At 43.6% G+C, this 24,479-nt stretch overlaps 1 protein-coding gene across 2 annotated transcripts in view; it reads right to left on the reverse strand.

Moving 5' to 3' along the window:
- Positions 1-9,558: 9,558 nt before the first annotated feature.
- LDAH (lipid droplet associated hydrolase) overlaps positions 9,559-24,479 on the reverse strand; it is an 82,022-nt gene continuing 67,101 nt past the window's right edge. The window contains exons 5-6 of one of the 2 annotated variants that reach the window (XM_007463755.1): positions 23,513-23,595; positions 9,559-9,862 (exon numbers count right to left, since the gene is read on the reverse strand). In XM_007463755.1, coding sequence (XP_007463817.1) covers positions 9,671-9,862; positions 23,513-23,595 — 275 coding nt within the window. In that variant the 3' untranslated portion in view covers positions 9,559-9,670. The remainder of the gene's footprint in view (positions 9,863-23,512; positions 23,596-24,479) is intronic. The other variant, XM_007463756.1, reaches the window with a different exon arrangement.

The following is a 24,479-nucleotide window of genomic DNA, read 5'->3' on the forward strand; positions in this document are numbered from 1 at the left end:
GGAGGCCTGCTGAATTAGAGGTAAACACAAACCCATCGGGAGCACACAGGCTGAACCTCCCTTGAGCACGTTCCCTGGGCCGCAGGATGGGGAAGGGCAGCCTCTAGCTGGTGGTTCAGTGCAGCTGCACACAACTTGTGCCTGTTGTACATTCTTTCTGATAAGCCTGCTTTCTCTCAGACCTCTCACCCGTGAGCGGCCCTCACCCAGATTTTTCAGTGGGGTGAGTGGGTCTGAAAAGCACTGACAAGGTGTGTCGAAGGCCTTTCCTTGTCTGCATGTTTCTCTCTGAGTGACTGAAGGCTGCCAAGGGCAGAAAAAGATGCACGTATCCCTGTGGCTCAGGGCAACAGCAGCTTGGCCTGAGGTGAGCAGGCTGGCTTGAGGAAGGGGTGCACGCATGAGTCGGGCTTATTTCTTTGCAACTTATATTTCCGGGTCAGGACCTGTCAGAGTCAGAGCAAAGTCAGCCATTCAGCATTCTGTTTAGAAAGTGATGATACAGTTCAGGGAGAAAGCAAGCTCGTGATAACATGTGTTTTCTGGCTGGGAAGTACTCAAGTTCCAAGCCAGGAACAGAGGCTCTGGAAAGGGGAACTTCTCGGTCACGCTCCACCTGGATCAATCATGGATTGAATACGAGCATCCTTAGAGTAATTGTTTTGTTTTTGGTATTTCACTTTATGCTGTAGTGCGAACAGCTTTTATGTTCTTTACAACAAAGAATCATAATCGAGTCACTTTAGGTCTTTTAGCTGCAAATATTTCACCCCAAATGAAAAGTTAATGATTTTTTACAAGGATTTTTTTTTTTTTTTTAACGATTTTTACTTGTCCTTTAGCAGACGACAATAGGGGATTCTGAAAAGTTTGGATAGAATTTTTTTTTAATATATGAAGCAGCAGTTCTTCTCACCGTGAAGGCTTCTGCGTAAATCCTGCACCAGCTTACCTGCGGTGCTGTTTAAGCGGGCCCTGGGTGGACAGCGGCATCCGATGTGATGGGCACCCTGCCCCTTGACAAACACACACACTCCAGACTCCAATACTGTGATTTTAAGGAAATGGGCAAAACTCGAAGTGACAGTGATGCCATCACAGCTCAATGACACGCCATTCCCTCAGCAGCTGAAGACAAAATTAATTATTTGCGGGGAGGGATAGAAGTCCCTTTCATTTTGCAATGACACTTAGTGTTTCTCAGCTTGGCTTGGGAGTAAGGTGGGAAAGGGGGAGAGGTTTTTAAACTCATTTAACACAAGCTGGAATCTCCTTTGTCACCTGTTTTCCAGCTCTGGTTCGGCCAGGGCAGAACTCTGAGGCTTGGGGGCTGGAGATCGGGCCAGCTCCCTGCTGCCCTGCTTGGCCACTTGGGCAGTGCAAGCTGACTTCGTGAACGCTGCCCCTGTGCCCAGGCCGGCCAGCAGGGAACTCTTCGAGGGCAGGTACAAATCCACTGTGTATATGTATTCTCAAATTTAAATAGATGTACATAATGAAATGTAAATGAACTGTAAAACAACAATCTCTATTTTTCTTGACAATGATATAGCAGGTATATATTTGTTAAACATGCTTGTGTACTCTTCATTAACCATTTTAATATTTTGTACAGATAAGTTGATTAAATATTTTATTGATAAAACTGCTCCTGACTGGTCTTTAAAGAACTACTTTTTGAGATCCGGCCTTCCCATGTTAAGAACAGCCAGCCAGCCACTGAGGCGTTAGGAGTGACTGCATTGAAACGGGGGTTCCGGACCCATGAGTCTTTAAGCTGACCACTCCCCCTTGAAACACCTCAGGCTCTAAGTCCAGGAGGACGGGGGGGCCCCGGGCATGGGGCTGCTGCTTCCTGGGTCTTGGTGACTGGGGTGACACTGCATAGGACGCTGTGCAGCCCCACACCGTATGAAGACACTGCATGGGAAGGCAGAAGAATCCAGCTTGGGTTCGGGGGAGAAGAGGCCAAAATGCAGTGGAAAACATTTTCTCTTTGGAAAACGAGCGCTGGCGTTTGTAATGAGTGATCGTTGCCATTCCAAGCACAGTGTGAGTGGAAAGGTTTTCTGTTTTCAGACGTATCAAGCTGCTGCAGGATCTAGAAAGCCTGAGCACTCCCACTCTGGAGGCTGCACAGTTGTGCCTTTGAATTCCAGTGGCAGAAGCCCAACTGCAGCAGCGTCCTCTGCAAGGCCAATTACATATTCTAGGGAAACCAACAGAGTCCTACAGCGAATTTGGCAGGATACCTTTGCTCAGTATTCTTCTGGACAAGTACAAAGATCTGTGCTCTGTGATGCTGTCTTGGCTCCTTCAGCATCTCTCCTAGACCAGGCAAGAGAGGACCGACCACACAGCCTTCCGCTGCTGCCCTGGCTCTCACACCTGTTTCCTATAGTTGAAGGAGAAAGCTATTTCATCTGTTCCTAAGTATTTCTGGGAGAGGATAAGTGATGGAACAGCAGTTGTGGGAAGATGACAAGGACTTGCCCTCACTAATGACTTGTTACCAGGATCACCTCCTCTGGGATATGGATCGGGCCAGTGTGACACACCTTTTTGCAGAGCGATGGCAGCACACGTCCGCTATAATCCAGTGTTCCTGCAGGGTGTTAATGCCTGTCCCCTTGGTCATGTGTCCTGCTCTGGTGAAAGGTAAATCAAGAAAGTCTGCTCCCTTTTTGCTTCTTACTTTCATTACTACCAAATAAAGGAGTCTCTTTCTTTGGAATAAAAATGCACCTCATAACTAACTCATTTGGCAGGTTGCTGTAAACGTATAAGCTTTATGACTCTGCCATTGAAAAGTGTAAAGTCTTACATTGCTTTGCTTTAACATTCCTTGGTCAGTTCTTCATTTTCTTATTTTTCACTCTCCACTTGACCTACCCTGAAATTCTGTGGTTAGAGGAGTACACTTTCAGTTGAGAAGGGCTACTTACAAGGGGAAAGGAAAGTCAGGGGTGGCACTTAAAATTTTATCCTATTTCCCGAACACTGATGCGAGACGGTCTATAGGCCCTGCCACGACTGATGCTAAAAGGACACGAAGGTTGACTTCTCCGCCCCCCGGCCCTGGTGTGCCCTGGAATGCCCGCGCTCTGCTCACTCCAAGGCGGGTCAAAGCAAAGACGCCGCCAACTGCTGCCCTGCTGAGGGCAGAGCTGCCTGACCTGGTCATGGATGCCTTGTGCTCCTGTATCCCTGGGAAGCTCTTCTGCTCAGAAGGAACAGTGATCTGGGGAGAAATTCATCCGTTGTGATGTGTCACCAGTGTGCAGCCACCGACCATGAGGCTGGGGGCGTCTGCTGAGCCCTAATCGCACGGAGGTGCATGGCCCTGTAGCCGCGGCCAGCGGGAGGAAGCCCAGATGTTCTGCGAAGCCCGAGCAGAGTGGGTTTGCAGAGGTGGGATCCTGGTTCCTCTGTGAGGGAGGGAGGCCCTGCAGGTGCACCGCACTCCTGGCTGTCATGGACGCCCAGTCACAGGGTCACATTCCCATCCCCGGGAAGAGGAATTTTCCCATAGACTCACCCAGCAAGGAAGTCTGTCCCAGTGTGGGGAGGTCAGCACAGCCCCTCTGCCAGAGTGTCTGAGGAATGCAATACAAAATGAAAACGCTCTGCTGTCCCGGAGCGGGCTCTCGTGTATTGTTGCTGTAATTCCCAGTTGAGGTGTTACACAGGGTTAGCGCTCAACAAATAATAACCGCATACTTGGTAGTTGCTAATACCCAAACTCCAGAGGTTTTCTAATCATAGAAGAATGGAAGTAACAGTTGCAGCCGGACGGGCTGAAAAATGGGCCGCGACGTGCCGTGGCCTCGCTAGTGCCAGATAGTGAACGGTCTCTGTCCTGGAATCTGTCTGACCCAACTGTGCAGAGCAAGGCTGAGGAAATGCTTAAGGGATAAAACAGCAAGTCCATGTCATACGTCCAGTTACATATTCAGTTTTGAGGGACAAGGAGTCCCAGCGATGTGATTCCCTGCTAGTCTGACTGACTGAGGGAACTGTATTTCTGGAGAGGTTGCCTATTAGGCAACCTATGCTATGATGCTGCCTATGGCAGCAACTTTTATCAGTTTAGGAAACAATATTTATTGACTATTCTGTGTGACAGCCCTATTCTATAAGCCCTGAGAACAGAGAGGTGACTAAGATACAAGTCCCATCTCCTAGGACTCTCTTGTTAAGGGCAGGAAGGAGTGTTGATAGTGGGGCAGGGAGGATAAAAATCGAATTCCTGAAATAATGGTAAGTACTTCAATAGAGACATGACCAGGGGACTGTGAGGGTTCAGATGGAGGGAGGGAGGGGGGAGAGACAGAGACAGACAGACAGAGACAGAGAGAGACAGACAGAGAGACAGAGAGGACAGAGACAGAGAGAGACAGAGACAGAGAGACAGAGAGACAGAGAGAGACAGAAAGGACAGAGAAAGACAGAGAGACAGAGACAGAGAGAGAGAGAGAGAGAGAGAGAGAGACAGAGAGGACAGAGAGACAGAGAGACAGAGACAGGACAGAGAGACAGGACAGAGAGACAGAGAGACAGAGAGAGGATAGAGAGACAGAGAGGACAGAGACAGAGAGAGAGGACAGAGACAGACAGAGAGAGGACAGAGACAGAGAGACAGAGAGAGACCGAGATGGAGAGACAGAGTGAGACCAGAGAGACAGAGAGGACAGAGAGAGAGGGGAGAGAGAGACAGAGAGGACAGAGAGACAGAGACAGAAACAGAGAGACAGAGAGGACAGAGAGAGAGACAGAAAGAGACACACAGAGAGAGACGGGGCGGGGGAGAGAGAGAGAGAGGCCACTCTGTGGGGCAGAAGTGGTTGTATTTTGGGGAGGGGTCGAGGCACGGGCACTCTCAAAGCTGGAGCGGTTGATCCCAAAGGTTCAGGGCACAGCACAAGTTTGGAGGAGCAGAGGGAAGTAAGTGTGTCTGGAGCACCCGGTGGCCGTAGCAAAGCTGCCGAGACCAGAATGTGGGATTCAGCCCCCGCTCTGACCCGCACAGGCCACTGCCTGATACGCACCCCACACCCCAAAGCCACATCTGTTGTATCCTCTGTTCTTCTGACGCTACTCAGTTGTTCCCAACCCTCTCCTCTTCCCTTCCCCTGACAACCTGGCCTTCGCCGGCCCTCGCGTGACCCCTTCCCCAAGCCTCCACTCCTCTGGCCGCCTGCACTCTGTCCCCTTCAGGAGGCAGCACGGTGCGTGGGAAGGGGTGAAGCCGTGGCGCTGGGGCAGAGCCCAGCTGTCACTCAGTAGCTGTGAGGTCTTGAGCACGTCAACTGCTTGGCACTGTCCTGGTAACACACGACTGTGAGGCCTGAATGAGACGCTGTGAAAGTACAGGGTGAGCAGCACGTTCTTTCTCTGGACTTGTTCTCTTCTCTTCCAAACCCACCCAGGTTCCACCTGTCCTCCAGGCACCGGAAGCAGCCCTGCCACACCCTTCCTCCAGCAGTTTTCTGTTTACAGAACTGGCAACTCGGAGCCTTCTCTGGCCCTCACAGTTTTGCTCTGGAGATGCCTTCAGCCTGCTGGAGAGGACAGACCCATGTACCCCATCGGCTCCCCACGTGGGCCACTGTGATCACTCACCTACACCTCCAGGGCACAGAGGCAGGAATCTCAGCCCCTTGGGAACGGAAATCTTTCCTGTCCTCGGCACTCCTACAGGAGAGCTTCAGCCTTAAGTCCTCAGAGATGTACTAGCTCAGAGCACACTCAGGCCCAGGCACTGCCCGCTCCTTAAGCCCCACCCAGCAAGGAAAGGAGAAGCCCAAGGACATCTCTTCTCTCTGGAAAGAGGGGGGCCAGGAACAAAGATGATGCCTCGTGTTATTTAAGAAACACTTTGCTTCCTACATCTTTTCAAAGGACAATAAGCTCCTCGAGGGGATGTTTGGGTGTCCTGGACTGTGTGTGGGAGGCCTGCAATGGCCTGGGGTCAGAAAGCTGTCAGGTGAGCGAGTGGCCTCCTCCTTCACCAATATGAACCAGAAACGCTGAGATGATTAGAATCAAATTTCAGGCTGGGTGAAACACGGCAGAAGCTGGGATATCGAGGAGTCCTCCATTGCACCAAAGAGAAGGGAGTGTGGAAGACAAGTCTGCTATCCTTCTGCTTTAGGTACCATTTAATAGAGCATCTACCAGGCAGGGTGCTAAATACTATATGCAAGACCTCGTTTGACCCCATTAAAGCCAAACAAAAACCCTTCCAAAGTCCAAAAGCTAACACAAGTACTTTTGGAGATGAGGGCCAGTGGGGGAGTGAAGGAGAGGGCTCGGGGAGGTTAAGCCTCTGAACATCACAAACCTGATAAATGACAGATCCAGGATTTGAACCCCAGTCTTCACTTACTTCCTAGAAGAAGTAATTCACTTTCTGGGAAAGAAGCAATAAGAGACAGATGCAGAAGGAGAGTGTGTTTTTTTAAAAAATAATTATTCGTATACATTTCAAAATCATCTCAAACTTACAAAAATGTTGCAAGAACAAAGAACTTTTTTTCTCTCTGAACCATTTGAGAGTAAACTGACATAATGCCCCATGGTTCCCTGACACTTGTGTGTCTTCAGTACAAATAAGGACATTTTCCTACTTGTCCACAATACAACCAGTGAAATCAGAAAATTAACATTGGTCTCTTATTCCCAGCTAATCTTCAGATCCCATTCAATGAAGTTTTGCAAACTGTCCCAACAGTTTTTTTTAATAACAAAAACATCTAATCCAGAATCAGGTATTATATTAAGTTGTTGTGTCTCCTCACGTCTGGAATTAAATTTAATTTTGATATAATGTAGGATGACGAAAAATCAAGCCTTTGGAGATCACTCTTGGCTCTCCAAGGGTTGAGTGGAGAGGCCAATGGTGAGAGGGCTGCTGCCTTGGACACCTGGACACGAAAAGCCACAGGGGCTGCCTCTGGAGATTCTCCCCTATGGTCCAGAGCAGACTGAGAACAACTGGTCATGATTTCCAGTTTAGGCCTTTCACTCGGCCCTAAATAACCCCAGATTAAGTTATTAAATCTTTGACAAGGGCCATTCAAGTGGCTGACTGGGATATACAGGCAGAAATTCTTCTGGAAAATGGATTTCATCCACTGCTTACCAACTTTAGTCTTTTATTTTTTATTATGATGATGTTTAATAATAATTATTATTAATATAGCCAGTCTTTATTGAGAAGATACTCTTGGTCAGGCATTGTGCTAAATGCTTTTATTTAATCATCCCATTGAATTCTTCAACAATATGAGGTACATATTATTATTAATCCTATCTTATAAATGAGGACATTGAGGCATGGAGAAATTAGATGAAGTTGTCTAAAATCACACAGACAGTAAGGCCTCCAGAGTTCACATATCCTATCACCTCATACATATGTACGGAAACATTTTTGCTTAATTCCTAATGAAATAAAATGAACTTCAATCTCCTGAAATCTGATTCTTCCTTCTCTACAAGAAGCACTGAGAAAGTGGCTTTTCAATTTAACAGAGAGACTCTGACCCGAGTCTAACTCAGGAGGATGCTAGGATTGTACCCCTCCTCCTCCAACACAGAGATCAGGCCAGGCAAGGTCAGAAAGTGGGGGTAAAACACTTATTTTGAAAATTCATTTGGTGCTTAGATGATAAACAGGAAATTTACTTTATCATTTTACTTCTTATCATTTTTTAAGCTCTGGTAACCTTTGGTTTATCAGACATAATTTCATACATGTGGACTCCTGAAATAGGAAGCGATGTTGTAAAGTCACGCTAAAAGAAAAGCTGGGTGTGTTACTCTTCATTCCAGTAGCATGACGTACCCAGTACTTGCTTAGTACTACTGAGCATCTCCTGTATGCAAGGCACTTCAAGCCATGAGACCGAGCTCCTAACATCAGATTTCTAGAAGGCCTCCCTACACAGTTGCCAATAAGGACTCTGTATGCAGCCTTGCGCCAGCGGCTTAGGCATCTACCGGCTCCTTTCCGGGGCCAAGAGCACTGCTTGCCTGGAGCGTGGCTCCTCCCCTCTGAGAAGTCATTTGCTCTGACATGGCAGCCACGCCAAAGGGTCATAGCTCATACAACGCTCACCACTGGGCTGGCGCATATCAGAGGTGAATCTTTCATCAGGGGGCTTTAGGTTTTGAAAAGAAGGACAACATCCCATTGTCCTTAAGGAATGGGACACTGAGAGGGATTTCCTCTAGAAGAAAATGGAATGTTTCTATCTATCATCAACCATCTCTGCAGTCAGCGGGACTTACTGGCTCCTAAGGTCCCAGGATTGAGTCAATTTAGGGAAGGAAGCAATATTGTTAGCCTGCTCTAGGCCAGAGAACAAGTTTCTTCTTTACTGGACCTCAAGGTGCCTGGAGAGGGTGAATTCACATAACTTAATGGGTTGTTTTGGTTCATTAGTAAAGCAATTTATTTCCAACTAACAAAACTAATGGAGAAATCATTTATGGTAATTCTCTATTCAGCAATTTAAAGATGCCCTTTCAAAAATTACTTACTAGAAGATTTTCAGAAGAAAAGAATCATAATGTAGCTAACAATCTATCCACAATGCCTTTATAGTACTTGGTTCATTGCTGGTCCTCAGTGGAGTTTGACTGAAAAATATCACAGAAGGGGCAGTTGCATGTGGCAGGTACAAGGCTGATCTGGGACAGCCTAGGGCCTCCCCACCTTGGCTCTGGAGAAGAGGAGCCCGCAGGAAGCTCACAGCCAGAGCCTGCTAGCTGTCTGTGGAGGAAGGCAGAATTGGGATCCTTCAATAACTCTTATTAGTTGTTAGTTGACCAGAGGAATGCCTGACGAGCTTTATTTGCTGACTACTGCAGGCAGATCGGGAAGTCACACTCCTCAGGAAAGGAGACAAGCCGTGCTTCCCCTGCCGTTGGCTCTGCTGGGGCTTGTGCCACTGGCGGCCAGACAGAAGGCTGACTACCTGGTAGTTTGAGACATGCTGCACGGTAGTAACAGGTGGGCTGTGCAGGCTGTCCTGATATCCAGTCTGATTCTGATGATCTCAGCCAAGACCTGTGCAAAGTTAGTCTGGGCTGATCTTCAGCTTCTGTCCTTAAGAGAGACCCAGGTCCACTGCCAAGATCCACTGCTCATCACTTCCTGCTACTGGACTTGAGTGTATCCTTCTTATGATCTCACATGCTGCACATATCCGACTACACACTTAACATTCAGCGGTCTCTTACATTTTCTAGTAGGTCTTTCATAATTTTCTCTAGGGGAGCCTACTCTACATTGTAACTCAATTAAAATCAACTAAGTTTAGATTTCCTTTTGTCTGCAAGGATCTTGCCTACCAAAATAAACCGTATGGTGCCACTGGGCATCTCGTGCAAACATAAGAGACTTTGTTTAGATCACTGTGTTCCCTGAGTCTTGGAAAATGTGTTGTTAATCCTATGGAATATTGATCAACTGTGTTTATTTCAGTCTGTAGCATGGGGAGCTTGGAGCTGATAGTTTTTAAGCCAAGAGGGTCTCACTTTTTTTCTCTTCTAATATCCAACATTAAAATTAAACATTTACCTACTAAGTATACTACTTACTACTAAGTACACCTACTGCCTTTATGTACTAGCTGTCAGTGCTTGCTCCTTGTGTCAGTATTTATATTTTGGACAGATCATCCTTTAGCCAGTCAGCTACCATGTCTGCCATTTCCTGGTAAAAATAGAGGATAAAATCATGAGGTATTTTTTTCTCACAGAGTCGAATATCTCCTTCTGGAAAATCTTTCTTCATGTCTTCATAGTACTCTTTTGGACACCAAGCATCTATAGTACCATAGTAAAATGTAAGCTAGAAGACAAGACAAAAACATTTTATTAGAAAACACTTCCCCTCCCAACACGGATATGACACCAGCAACCTGTAATGCTTTGAAAACAGCCCCTGCACCTGGCCCTATAAGCAAGTCCCAAGGCTCCCTCCAGAGAGTGGCTCTCTCAAGGCAGTGAGCTTTCATGGTTTATGGGAGCGAACCTTGGCATCTGATGCAAAGAAACTCATGTAGGGAGAGCCTGGTGTGATACATCACCCATGATTCACTAAAAGGACTCGCCAGCAAAGTTGTGTATGTTGAGGTTGAGATGGACACTGGAGAGATGGCCGATGAGGGCAAGGAAGAGTTATTGAGACATAATCACTGAGTAACTAGTAACCATTCATTATACACTTAATAGTTTTCATACAGCCACATGTAGGCATATGGGACATGTTTGTTGGATGTATGCAAAGATAAATCAGATGGACTCTGCTTCTTAAGGTAGCAGATGAAATGTTATCAGAACTCTGAGTGTCTATGACATTTCTAGGAATAGGCTCCAGGTAGCAGGAGAGTGTGCTGATTCAGTGGGGAGGTGTTACAATCATACTTCAGGTGACAGCAAGCAGGCTGGATGGAGACAGAGCTTCCTTTGAAGCATCACTAAGATGCTTATTGACTATTGATCTGTACCAATCCCTGATACACATACACACACACACGTTCATGCATACACATGTATGTATATACACATACAAATGTGTACATATGCACACATATGTGTCCATACGTATGGGCACATAAGCATATGTACACCACCTATGTATATATAAATATGTATATATGTGTATATATGTGTATATACACATATACATTTATAAGCATATACACACACACATCTTTATCTCTATGTCTAGCTCTAAGCTGCTGTTCTTCACTGAAAAACTATGTTCTACTTCTGTATTTCTGAAAAAAAAAAAAGGCAGCAAAAGTGAAATCCTATTCAGAAGGGTACATACTGGTAATTTCTACCAAAAAAACCCCCAAAAACTAAATTTTAAGGCCCCTCTGACATCTGTTATCACTGAAAACAAAGAGTTATGCTGTAAGTGGCTAGTTATAGTCACTTGTAATTTCCATAACACACCAAATTTGTTCACTCATTCAAACACTTAATCATTAATCTATTCAGTAAATACTTACTGAGCATCTACTCTGTATTAGGAACCTGGAAAGCAGATAATAAGACAGTCTCTGGGGGAGGGAAGGACTGGAGGCACCACGTACACCAGACAATTAGCCCAGATAAGGGCATCTGGTGGAAACCAGTGGGCAGGAAGGGTTCCCTAAGAGCACTGATGTCCAAGTTGAGTCTTCAAGTTGGGGGAGCACACTGTGGGGGGTATACCAAGCAAATAAAAAGTATGAAGGAGCATGGCACGCTTGGGAATTGGAAGTAATTTAAAATGGCTGGGCTTTCCTGGTGGTACAGTGCTTAAGAATCCGCCTGCCAATGCAGGGGACACAGGTTCGAGCCCTGGTCTGGGAAGATCCCACATGCCGTGGAGCAACTAATCCTGTGCGCCACAACTACTGAGCCCACACGCCATAACTACTGAAGCCTGCATGCCTAGAGCCCGTGCTCCACAACAAGAGAAGCCACCGCAATGACAAGCCCGCGCACAACAACCAAGAGTAGCCCTCACTCGCCACAACTAGAGAAAACCCGCGCACAGCAACGAAGACCCAACACAGCCAAACATTAATTAATTAATTAATTAAAAAAAAAAGGCTGGAATATGGGAGATAAGTCTGGAGAGCTGGTGGAGAGAGATGAAGTCGTGAACAGACTCTGTGCCCCACTAAGGAGGTTGTACCTTGTTCTGAAGTCCACAGGAGCTAACAAAAGACTTCATACAATGAAGTGACGTGATTAAGTCTATATGGTAGGAAACTTACTCCAGCTGCAGTGACGAAGAGATTGGAGGGGATCAAGCAGAGGCGGGAGGAGGATATGGGAAATACGTGTTATTGCCCACTGGATAATTTTCTACTCAGATCATTAAATCCATTATCTGAATACGGACAGGTGAGATCACTCTTATAAAAATACCAGCTTTTATTACAGTAATGTTATGATGTAACCAACATTTAAAGAGATGGTTAATTAAAAAACACTTTAAAGAGGAGAATATTTAATGCAGTACTCCAGAGAGTCAATTACTGACAAATAAACTTTGAGTTGTAGACTTATTCCAGAACACTTCATAGGGATTTTTCTGGCTTTCACCTGGGCTTTGGTTTTGAAAGCTGCAAAGGATCTGTGGCTCACAGATTTCTCACCGAATTTCCTCTTCCTACTCTCCTGTTTTTGTCACTACAACCATTTCTGGGCATGCCAAAGGTCCCAAGCCACACTTCATCTTGCTAGGGCTCTCAGCAGTGTATGAAGTTCCTTTTGATTCCTGGAGAACAGGAGAGCCTGGCAGTTGCCTGGTTCTTTCTTCCTGGGGCCGGTCTCTCTATAGCTCTAAAATGCTGCAACCTCACAACCAGTGGGTGACTATTCTGGCCAGTTGTGGAAAAAATAAATTTCTCAGAATTTCTCAGCAACCACCCTGCCACAGCTTCCCCTTACAATACTGCTGGGAGTACAAGCTGTCCACAGGCATTAATGATCTATCAGTAGGGCTAATAACTTTAGATTCTCTCTAAACCACTCCCTACTCTTAGCACCAAGAATCCTTTAAATTATATCTAGGAAATAGCATCTGGAACAGTTATTATGCACAGCTATTCAACACTTCCTCAGAGTATGAAACAGCGTTGAGAAATCTAGAAATGCGAAATTCAGACTTGGGCTCGTGTCCATCAGGTCTGTTCCTCTGCTCCACTGCACTCTTGCCCGAAGACACTGGAACACTGAGAAGGGTACTGAGGGAGTCCTCACACCAGTACAAGCTATGGTGGTGAGGTGTTATGAAAAACCCTAATACAAAAGGGTCAACTAGAAGGAAAGCAAGGCAGGAAAGACCTCCCCCAATGAAGTCGCTTTGACAAGGAGGAAAGCATCACTGTGGCACCTGCTGTGACTTTCCGCCCAACTCTTCAAAGACTATTTCTATGGAGCGTTTCCTTTTCAGTGAGGCAATTACAACTGGAACTGTCTCCATTGAGAAATCCATTGATGAGCCTTAGCACTGGGGAAGTGCCATTCATTCCCTCATGCATGAAGGTATCAGACAGTTGAGCAGAAGTAATAAATACGGATTACAGGAACCCACCCCTACCTTCAGGTATCAAGAGACAAGTCCTGTCTAAGTAGTTATGGGGCACACGCTGCCCAAGGCATATGCTAGGAACCTCAACACAAAGTGACGTCAGTGTTCAAGACAGCATAACAATGAGGATCACAGATTTCCCACATGTTCATCTGATTTTACCTCTCAATCCTTCATACTGTAATCATTTTGAGGGGGCTGTATTTGGTTACATTTCTAAGTGATAGTGGGGTAAGGTCTTTTTGTTTTGTTTTGTATTGTTTATTTAAGTTCTTCAGAAGAAGGGCTCTGTAAGAAAATCTTGGCTTACAAGTCAAACACGTGGTTATTTCTATTGCCTTTACATATACTGGCTCAAGATACTTCCTGATCCCTACAGATTATAAGTCACAGGCAATAGATCCGAAGAGAGGACTCTGCACCTGTAACCTGAAACAGGAAACTGGAAAAGTATGGGGTGCGTGGTGGTAGTGGTGGGGGACGGGGAAGGACAGGTGAGGTATAAAGAAAGAAATAATCGGACACCAAAGCGTAGTGGTGAAGAGTGTACACTACTATTACGTCGATATGTAAAAATGATTCGCAACAAATAACGATGACCTGATGAAAACTGAGAATGATTTGCCAGGCTCTGTGCTAAGTTTTGTGTTCACTGAGTCCTTATAATAATATTCTGAGGAAGGTATTTTATTCCTGTTTTACAGAAAAGGAAACTTAGGCTTAAGAGAGACTAACTTGCTTAAGTTGAAACAATTAGTGAATATAACCCTGTGAAAAACTGAGTTATAAATCCAGAGATGGCATTTCCTAATCAGTACCTTTTACTACTATTTACACTTAAGAATAAAGTGAACCATGGTATGAAAGCACAAACCTGAAGACTGAGAGGTCTTAAACTGGTTACGAAAACTGCCTGCATGTGACAATCACCGACACGCACAAAGCTGATGTATACAGTTCTGGGGTGCTGCATGCCACAGGGGTGATGAAAATACTGGAATTGTTAACCAAGAATCTCTCAGGCTATCAGAAGGATGTTTAAATCAAATGTTTACAAGAAAATAAATTATTTCCTATAGTTTATTTCTCCTTGGCACTTGCTTTGATATGCATGAGAGTTGATAAAGAGTATACATTAATGAGATGGAAATTATTCTATTTCCAAATTGTTATGTTAAGTAGTCATTTCTCTATTAAACACAACACTTAATTTTCTCAATTCTAGGTTTTGATTGCCCAGGATTTTGCTTTTCTCTGTGTACCTTCTACAGTAAGGTGGAATTATGGTTACTGTGATAACCACAGTTATCACAGATAGTCTCTGTGCTCACTGATATATTTTCCTTTAACTCTTCAGTTGCCCCTAAGGAGACATGTCCCTGTTAAAATGTCCCTGCAAATTGCTGCAGCTTGCCCCCATGGAGCAGCCACAGTTGTCTTTTCCAATGGCTTTTTTTTTTTTTTTTTTTTTTTTATTTTTTATTTTTTTGCGATATGTGGGCCTCTCACTGTCGTGGCCTCTCCCGTTGCCGGACGCACAAGCTCAGCGCCCATGGCTCACGGGCCCAGCCGATCCTCCTGGACCGGGGCACGAACCCGCATCCCCTGCATCGGCAGGCGGACTCTCAACCACTGCGCCACCAGGGAGGCCCTCCAATGGCTTTTTTTTGTTTTAACTTTTTGCTCCTGAAACTGCAGATTCCCAGCATTTCCACCCAAAATGACTCTAAACCTATCTCCCATCTGGTACCGGCTAAGTGGTTGAAATTCAGAAGTAAGACAGCTCTGCCCTGGAGAAGCTCCAGAGTACTGAAGAGCTCAGGCATGTACAAGCTGGCCCTTAAACACAATAGGCAGAGAGAGGTACGAACAAAGTACTGTAGGAGCCACAGAAGCAGGAACACCTGACTTCTGCCCTGACTGATGCAACAAAGCTTTGTTTTAGTATTCATCGAGTTGCTGGCTTTTATGCATTACTAATAGAGGATTTATGTTAAGAACAAAAGACATATTAGAAGACATATGTGTCAAAAGACACATATGATACAAGTTTATATATTTGATTTAGCTAATAACTAACAAAAATCACTTCCAATGATATGTCAACATCTTAAAATATTAAACATGAAAAAAGCCACACACAGTAGTCTCTATCTGGTGATAATTATTATTCAGCTATAAAAAAGGAAGGAAATCCTGCCATTTGCGACAACATGGATGGACCCTGAAGGTATTTTATGCTAAGTCAAACAAATAAAGACAAATATTGTATGATCTCACTTACATGTGGAATCTAAAACAAAAAACTGAATTCACAGAAACAGAGAACAGACTGGTGGTTACTAGTGGCAGGGGGTAGGGGGTGGAGGAAACGGGTGAAGGTGGTCAAAAGGTATAAACTTCCAGTTATAAGGTAAATAAGTTCTGGGGATGTAATATACAGCATGGTGACTATAGTTAACACTATACTGTATATTTGAAAGTCGTTAAGAGAGTAGACATTAAAAGTTCTCATCACAAGAAATAAAACTGTAATTAAGTGAGGTGATAGATGTTCATTAAACTTGTGATAATCACTGGGCAATATATACATGTATTAAATCATTATGTTGTACACTTTAAACTAATACAATGTTATGTGTCAATTCTATCTCAATAAAACTGGGGAAAAAATCTCTATCTGAATTACTTCTTTCTATTCAGTAGCTGACTAGGACTACGGGCATCATGGGAATTGCTGGACAAGAGCAACAGGCTTCTGCTTCTACCCTCCCCGCGAAGTCAGACACTTAAGCCTCCACCCTGCAACCTTAAAGGAAACCTAGTCTGTAACATAAGCATCTCCTTTCAGTTATTTGAAAACCCCAGCCCTCTCAGGAACAGAGAGGTAGCAGTCACAAAGCTTTAACAGTTCACTGCAGCCTTTCTGAGCAACCATTTTTAAGAACTTGAACAACTGCTGAAGAAACAGAGATAGTTTAGAAAATTCATTTTCCTATTTACCTTGTTTCCTTTCTTTCTTTTATCTAGAACTGGCTCAATTCCCATTCTTAAAAAAATGAGAATTAGGGCTTCTCTGGTGGTGCAGTGGTTAAGAATCCATCTGCCAATGCAGGGGACACGGGTTCGATCCCTGGTCCAGGAAGATCCCACATGCTGCGGAGCAACTAAGCCTGTGTGCCACAACTACTGAGTCTGCAATCCAGAGCCCGTGAGCCACAACTAATGAAGCCTGCGCACCTAGAGCCTGTGCTCCACAAAAAGAGAAGCCACTGCAATGAGAAGCCTGTGCACCGCAAGGAAGAGTAGTCCCCACTCACCGCAACTAGAGAAAGCCTGCGTGCAGCAACGAAGACCCAAGGCAGCCAAAAATAAAATAAAATAAATTTATTTTTTTCAAAAAGGAATTAAAATCCCTAAAAATTAAAAAAAGTGGCCGAGGACAGAGGTGAACACACAATCCTTCACAAGCACCGAGCCCTGCTCCCCCTGAAGGCATCTAGGGGAGCACTGGGAATTGGGTGCGAAAGGAGTAGGAAGTCCAAGCGGGTTAGGGACTGGGCTACTCTCCAGTAGCTGGAACAATCATGCATCAAAAGCCCTGCAAAGTGGGGCTCTCTTCTTTCTGCACGATCCAAGTGTAAAGGGCCAGAACCTGTTCATTCCCAAACGTAAGTCACTGCTCCTTCCAGAGTAACTAGCTTCGTCTCTTTCTTACCTGGGTCTGGAGTGAGAAGCTGACCCAAGGCATCTATCTTCCTCTGGTGAGGCAGCAGAGTATGAGGCACTGGGAGCAAATTTATCCTCCCGTGCTTCTGTTTCTCCCTGGTTATATGCCTCAGGAAACTGGCAGATGTGCTGGGAAGGGTCTTGCTTAACTAACTTAGAAAAATGGCCAATTCCAGCTCATCTGAATTCTCTGTACTGGGTCCAAGTCCTGGTAAAGTTTAAGTGCTACTGTGTCTTCCTTCACTGCTGTTCCTATACAACATCTCCCTTAGGCATTTTATGGGAAGCAGTGGCCAGAATGGGATTGGGGCATTCCAGGGTCACTTGGCTACATATTTAATGTTACCAAAATCTTTCATTATAGAATGAAAATATCTGAAGGGGTGCGCAGGGGGAGGAAAAGATAGGCAAAGTCTTTTTAAAGTACTCAGAGGCATATCTAGGATATAACTAACTTTGTAATAATAATAATAAACTTTTATTGAATGCTTAGCACATGGCCAGACACTCTTGCAAGGTCTTTATATGAATTGCATATAGCATTATAGTTTGGGAACAACTGTATGAGAATAGATAGTATTATTAAACCATTTTATTGATGAAGAAAGGAGACACAGTGAGGTCAAGTAACTTAACCAAGGTCACATAAGTAAGCAAATGGTGGAGCTGGAGTTTGAAGCTCAGGCTGTACCTCTGAAGACTCTGCTCCCCGATCACGCTCCACTAGAAAACTCAAGGGTATGCTGACACAAATGAGTGCCTAGAATGAAGCTTTCAAGGTCAAAATGATTGAGGTACAAACAAACCTATCTATTTCCAGGATGATTACGATATTCTGAACAGGCTTCACATTAAACAGGCAGAACTAACACAATCAGTTTCAGACCGAGGTTGGCGGAAAGGCAGTCTTGGTTAGCTGGTCCAGAGAGCACATCCTATGCTCCACTAAGCGGGACGTGTGCATGTCCGAAGGATTTGCACGCCCAGATCTGCAAACAACTGTGCAAGGTTGGTTTGTTCCCAATGGCAACATGCGCCTCTGGGTTCAGGCGGGCTAAGCAGGATGGGGAGAGCCGTAGCAGAGGGGTCCCTGTTCCTGAGGACACCCTGCCCCTTTCCCAACCACACTGTTGGCCCCAGGCTGGCCCTCTGGGGGCAGGGGCAGCACCACTTTGCAGGAAGTCCTTCCACCGCTGCCTACCTTCATCAGAAAGCAGCGTCTCATGTGCTCTCGCTGGGAACAATTTCAGACCCCTATTGACTGATAGTGATGTTCAGATTTGGTCTGGCAGTAGCACACACCAGCTGTTTCCATAAGCCTAGGCCAAGGATGGTCACGGCAGTTTAGAATTTCCCTCCTAAGTGAGTTTTAAATGAAAACTTCAAGTTTCTAAACCAAACACTAATTCACTTTTCTTTGAATGAGAATGTATCCCCTTATAGCTGAGAACAATGACAGAATGGGAATGCTGACCTCCTATTTGCCTCAGACACACCAGGTGCCTCATAATGCAGAGCATACCCCAGTGGCTCCCAGAAGGATTGGGACCGGGGTGGTGAAAATGTACAGTTGATTCTCTTACTTTGGTTTATTCCATCCTGGTTCTCATTCCCGTCCCTCCCCCCTCCATTTCCGTCTTATTCATTAGTTCCTCTCCTTCCTCCCAACCTTTAAATGTGTTCCCCAAGGGTCAGCTTTTAGATGTATTCTCTCCTTATACTACATACTTCCTTGGGTTACTATTTCCATGCTCATGACTCCAAATATATCCTCATCATTCCCAAATCAAAATTCAGCCCAGATTCCTCTTCTAGGCTTCACACCCATATACCCAGCTACCTGCCAGACATGTGTTCCCCGGATGTCCCACAGGTATCTCAAACAAAAGTACCCAAATGAACTACTTTCTCAACCAGCTCCCGCAACTTGCTGGCACTTCTCCTCCCATATTCCCTATCTTGTTACAAAATCCAAATACAGAGAAATAATCTTAGACTCCATCTCCATTCCCTCATATCCTATGAGTACTAAGTGTCTTTGATTCTACTTCCTAAATCTTTCCAAATTCTACCCCTTCTTTATCCCCAATTCCACTGCCTTAGTTCTTGTAAACGTCTTCTAAACAGTTTTCCCACTTCAAATTTAATTCTTTTGCAACATTCTGATACACATTTCCCCCCAAATAATCCCTCTCATTGGTTAATCTAGCCACATTCCTAGGACTAACTGATATGAACTGGCACCTCTGAACTGGCTGTTTGTTCACAGATGGCATATGTTCTGATGGGTCAGTGGTTATGTCATATGGTTGTCAAACATTCTGAGTGTCACCCTGATTATTACCTCCTTCCTTAAATCCTTCAATGGTTCCCTAACAACTCAGAATAGTCTCTTTAGTGTAGCATATCGTGGCTTCTTGTTCTCAGGCCAGTGCCCAAACCACAATACCATATATTCCCTAACCTTTTCTAGTGCCTCAAAGCGACTTCTTCACCTGGGATCTACAGGTCCACACAGTTTCATGGGTAGATGCAGTGGCAGTTGAGGGGAGCGGAGTAATGTAAACTTGGATGGGAAAAAGAATATATCATTTTTTTTGCTAACCTCTAACAATAATTTAGTATTTCCTTCAATTATGAATACAGGCAACAAACCACAGAAATATAGAAATGTCATCTATAAAATTACTGAAATTTTCAAATTACAGTAAAATTAAGTAACTAAAAGTTTATGCACATCACTACATATTTACAATAGTAATTCTGACTGCTATTATATCTCATTATTTAGTTTGTTAATAAAGATGCACAAATTATATATCACAAATTTGCTTTTAATATATTTTGATAACTATACTTCAATATAATTGTTTTTTTGGTAATCTCATGTATTTATTTCATGCACTTAAAAATATTATTCTGAGAAGGAGTCCACACACGACACAGCTGGAGAGATCCACGGCACAAAAAAGGCTTAGAATCTGTAACAGCTTTCCTGTCCATTCATCTAGTATACATCTATTGATTGTTCACCAGGTATCATGCATTGTGCTAGGCCACAGGGATACCAAGATGAGAAAAACCTTCAAGGTGGGTGAGAGGGGAAAACCAACTGTTTAAATACTGTGTGATAAATGCAATATTATAACTTTACATATGGAGCCATGGGAGCCGAGGGGAGGGACTTCTAACCAAAACCAGGGGCTGCGGAAGCCCTTTTAGAGATGACAATGGAGGGCTTCCCTGGTGGCGCAGTGGTTGGGAGTCCGCCTGCCGATGCAGAGGACACGGGTTTGTGCCCTGGTCCGGGAAGATCCCCCATCCCACGGAGCGGTTGGGTCCGTGAGCCATGGCCGCTGAGCCTGTGCGTCCGGAGCCTGTGCTCCGCGACGGGAGAGGCCACAACAGTGAGAGGCCCGCGTACCAAAAAAGTAAAAAAAAAAAAAAAATAAAGATGACAATGGAGCCAAGTCTTAAAGGACAGGTAGAATTTAGTCAGGTGAAGAAAGAACACAACCTATGATGTCATAGGCCCTACTATATTCTTTTGGAAACAACTGAGTCTGACATATTTGCTTCAGGAAAGGGAAATAACCTTATGTAGTGCTGCAGCAGTGTCTGACACTGTCTGTAAAGTCTCTAGACCTTGGAAAGAAGGAAGGGAGACAATCAGCTCCGGAGATTTTTCAGAGTTAAAAAGGCACATTTCCCTCAAGAAGATAAAAAGTTCTCTTCTTGTGGAAATTCAGTGGTAAAAAATTTGTATTTAGAACCAAAGTCTGCTGATTATGATATAATAGTTTTCTAGAGGAGGAGAAAGAATCCAAAAGCCATCCACATGTGGTGGTAGAATGACTGTTTTTAGACTAAATCTCCTGTGGCTTCCTGACTGGATGGCACAAAGATACATTTTCCAGAACTGTTTTAAAAGTTGAATAATAGATATATTTAACGATTTTTGCAACATAATGTGTGGCTCAAAACATCTTTACAATGGACAGTCCTGGAGAGGCACAAAGTTTCTGAATGCTTATATTTGGGCAGAAATGAGACAGAGTATCCTTGACTAGAATATTTAAAGTAGGGATATGTCTAGTCTTGGGAACTGATTTTCAAGTCTGACTAATTATCAGGGTTGTTTGGAAGGCAGGGGAAAATGCCCACTATTTTGCTAGAACTATGTGCCCTTTTAAGTTTCCTTACTTTCTCAAGCAGACTGAGACATATGTTGATTCAACTTTTACCAATATTAAATTACAGCATGTTTCCATTTTTTTCATTACAGAAACAAAAAAATTGCAATAAACTTCCTGTCTTTCTATACCTCGTTTCACTTAGGAATTGGAATTGTATTATTCTAGTGGAAAGTTCAAACTTAGCTGGTAGAAAGGACATTCAATTAATCGCAGGTAGTTGTGCATCATTAAACTAAACAATGCCTTGCTTTCCCAAACTCCACAAGTACATGTCATGTTATCTTGAAAACAAAATAAAACCATTCCCTGTAGTTGGAAAAGTTTAGTCCTGTGATCATCTGTTAATATTAACCTTGAAATGCCTGCCATCTACTATTATACCCCCATATTTCTCCCACAAAAGTGTCAGTAAAGTATGGTCCTGACACGGTTACCATAAGCAGCCCTCTATCTGGGAATGATTACACTTGCATATGGATTTAACTTAGGACAGGAATAAGTTAGGACCTTCCTTTGACCTCCTTCTGAGCACAGCATACAAACAGAATCCAGGAATGATGAGTACTTTACAGCAGCTGGCTTCCACAGGTGGTAAGACAGGCTTTGACACATGATGGGTCTAGTCATTCAGCAAGTGTGAATTTTGGAAATGAGCATCTGCCAGTCTTATTATTAACTGGGAACTGAGTTGTTTTTATGAACTTCCAGCCTTGAGAACTTAAGCACAGCTTTGAAACAAATTCACTTATAATTTAACTAAAAAATAAAACACTGTTTTTCTTGCATTTTCACATACGTCAATGAGTGGAAACAGTTGAAAGCCCTGGAAAGAGGGTCCTTATGAGGCCCCAACCTCCCCCATTCAGCTAATGAGGGTTTCCTCTGTCTTCAAAATTTCAATCTCTGGCCAATTGCTATTTTAGAAATATGATGACCACTATGGCCATAAGACAAACACAGACTGGCACTTTCAAAAGTCCTCTCTGGGTGAAGCTACGATAGATCAATATTCTAAAAATATTGTTTTAAGAACATATACATTTCTTTTTTTTTTTTTTTTTTGCGGTATGCGGGCCTCTCACTGTTGTGGCCTCTCCCGTTGTGAAGCACAGGCTCTGGACGCGCAGGCTCAGCGGCCACGGCTCACGGGCCCAGCCGCTCCGCGGCATGTGGGATCCTCCCGGACGGGGGCCAGAACCCGCGCCCCCTGCATCGGCAGGCGGACTCTCAACCACTGCGCCACCAGGGAAGCCCAAGAACATATACATTTCTTGCTTTAAGATAATTGTATTGGGAGGTTATAGAAATAATGAATTAACACTATGGGCAAGTTTAAGTCAAATGTCTCAAAGTTTATGAAGAGATTCTAAACCCAGCAGGATATCTAAGATTTTACTTGCAGATTGTAGGTTCCTGGGCCCTATAAGAGTTGGTCACTCAGTGGGGCTCGTTTCATTGCATCCAGCAGATGTCACGGTGCAGCACTGGACTGCAAAGCTCTATATTAGCACAGTCCAACAGAAATACAAAGGCACACTGGTAATTTAAAAACTTCTAGTAACTGCATTTTTAAAAGTATAAAGGAATGAATGAAATTGCTTTTAATAATATATATTATTTACCCCCACGTACCTAAAATATTATCATTTCAACAGGTAATCAATATAAAAATATTAATGAACTATTTTACTTATTTTTTTGGTACTAAGTTTCTGAAATCCAATGTGTATTTTACACTCATGGCACATCTCAATTCAGAGTAGCCACAAACAACCACATGTGGCTAGTGGTTACCGTGTTAGATGGCACAGCTCTATCCTATTCAGCTGTACAGACAGACAGCTGTATGGACAGACAGACAAATGATGCCATGGGAGTACCAGGGCCACCTTAATTCTAGGGTGCTTAGACATATTCTAAACCATGGCCCCTCACAGTTTCAGAAACTGTGCTTCCAAATAGCCTGTGTTAAGATTCTAGCACTTAGAGCAGCAACTCAAAAATGCTAAATATTTCAATTGTTGCCTTTCTGCACCTGCTTGTATAGAAAACTCGCCTTGGTGTCAGCTGGGCATTCCTACTCTAATGCATTGGAGAATAAGAGAGACGGGCTCACTGGATCATCAGATCATAGGCATGTTAGTTCTTTCCCAATGTTTCACTTATATTTTAATATAACTCATTTCTTCCACAAATATTATTGAGAGTCTTTTCAGTATAAAGCTCTAGAGAGAAGAATCGATTCTAAAAATAAACGCAACAAAAACAGGTGGCAAAACATATTTAAGTAACTATGTAGTCAGCTTTACTTACTTTCTATTCAACTTTCAAGGACTGCCTTAATGTTAACTAGAAGTAGAACTTGATCTGAAATTTACAAACCCTTGAGGTCTTACAGATTCTAACCAACTCTAGCCTTTCATCCTCAGTAAGTATTTCTGCCCATTTACTTACCTCCTTGTAGCACTAAAGTGATTACCTTAGATAAATGTTCCTTTATGGTTTCATTGTCTCTCTTCACCACCTCCATCATTTCTTGGCTCCCAAGGTAGGCAGCATTAACTACATTAAAAAAAACAAAAAGGCAAACACTTAGAATATATAGAACAAACACAAATGTCAAATTAATTGTAGTATATTCCTGTTTTACTCTTTTCTTTTGCCAAGTGCTATGTGATGTGAGATATTAGTGAGGCCAAGAGAGGCATGTGAGTCAGCAACATGCACTGTCTCTGGAAACAAGAGCATGCCCTGTGGAAGAATCTCTCTCACCCTCACCTGGCTTTCTCAATAGTAACGTTAGCAGTATGATGGCCTAATGTCAGATACCACAGCAGATGTGTGTAATCATACCCGATCAAGGCATTTTTATGATTTAAGGATTAGAATCACGAATTTTGACAGATAAATCATGTATACCAGGGAAACCACACATAGTTACGAACATGAAACCATCTTGATCATTTTTTAAAAAGGACACAACTAAAAAGAATGTTTATTTTAAAAAAGATTTGCTTATGAGGGTTAGTTCTATTATACTGACTGTGGAATGAGTAGAGTGACCCTCATTTTCAAGATGTCAAATAACTGATAAAAAGGAAGAACGCCAGAGATAACACGAATTTATGTGATTTTCTGGTACTGCTACACAAATTTTCATTTGATTCTTTGTGCCTTGAATTCTACTTCGATTGGTGTTATTATCATTACTTTGCTTTCTTTATGGCATCATCTGCCTATTTGTCTTTTATTTTTAGTCTTCTGTCATTTTGTTTTAAGTATGCCTCTTGAAATCATAAGTAGATTTCTTTAAAAACAAAATTTAAAGTCTCTCTCTCTCTTAAATAAAGGGATTTAACATACTTACGTATATTGATATAAAAGATATTTGGTCTGACTCCAGTCAGTAGGCAGAATAAAGTAAATAATAAAGTTCACAGCAGGAA

Source organism: Lipotes vexillifer, unplaced genomic scaffold, assembly GCF_000442215.2.
Source record: "Lipotes vexillifer unplaced genomic scaffold, Lipotes_vexillifer_v1.1 scaffold571, whole genome shotgun sequence".
NCBI classification, from domain to species: Eukaryota; Metazoa; Chordata; class Mammalia; order Artiodactyla; family Lipotidae; genus Lipotes; species Lipotes vexillifer.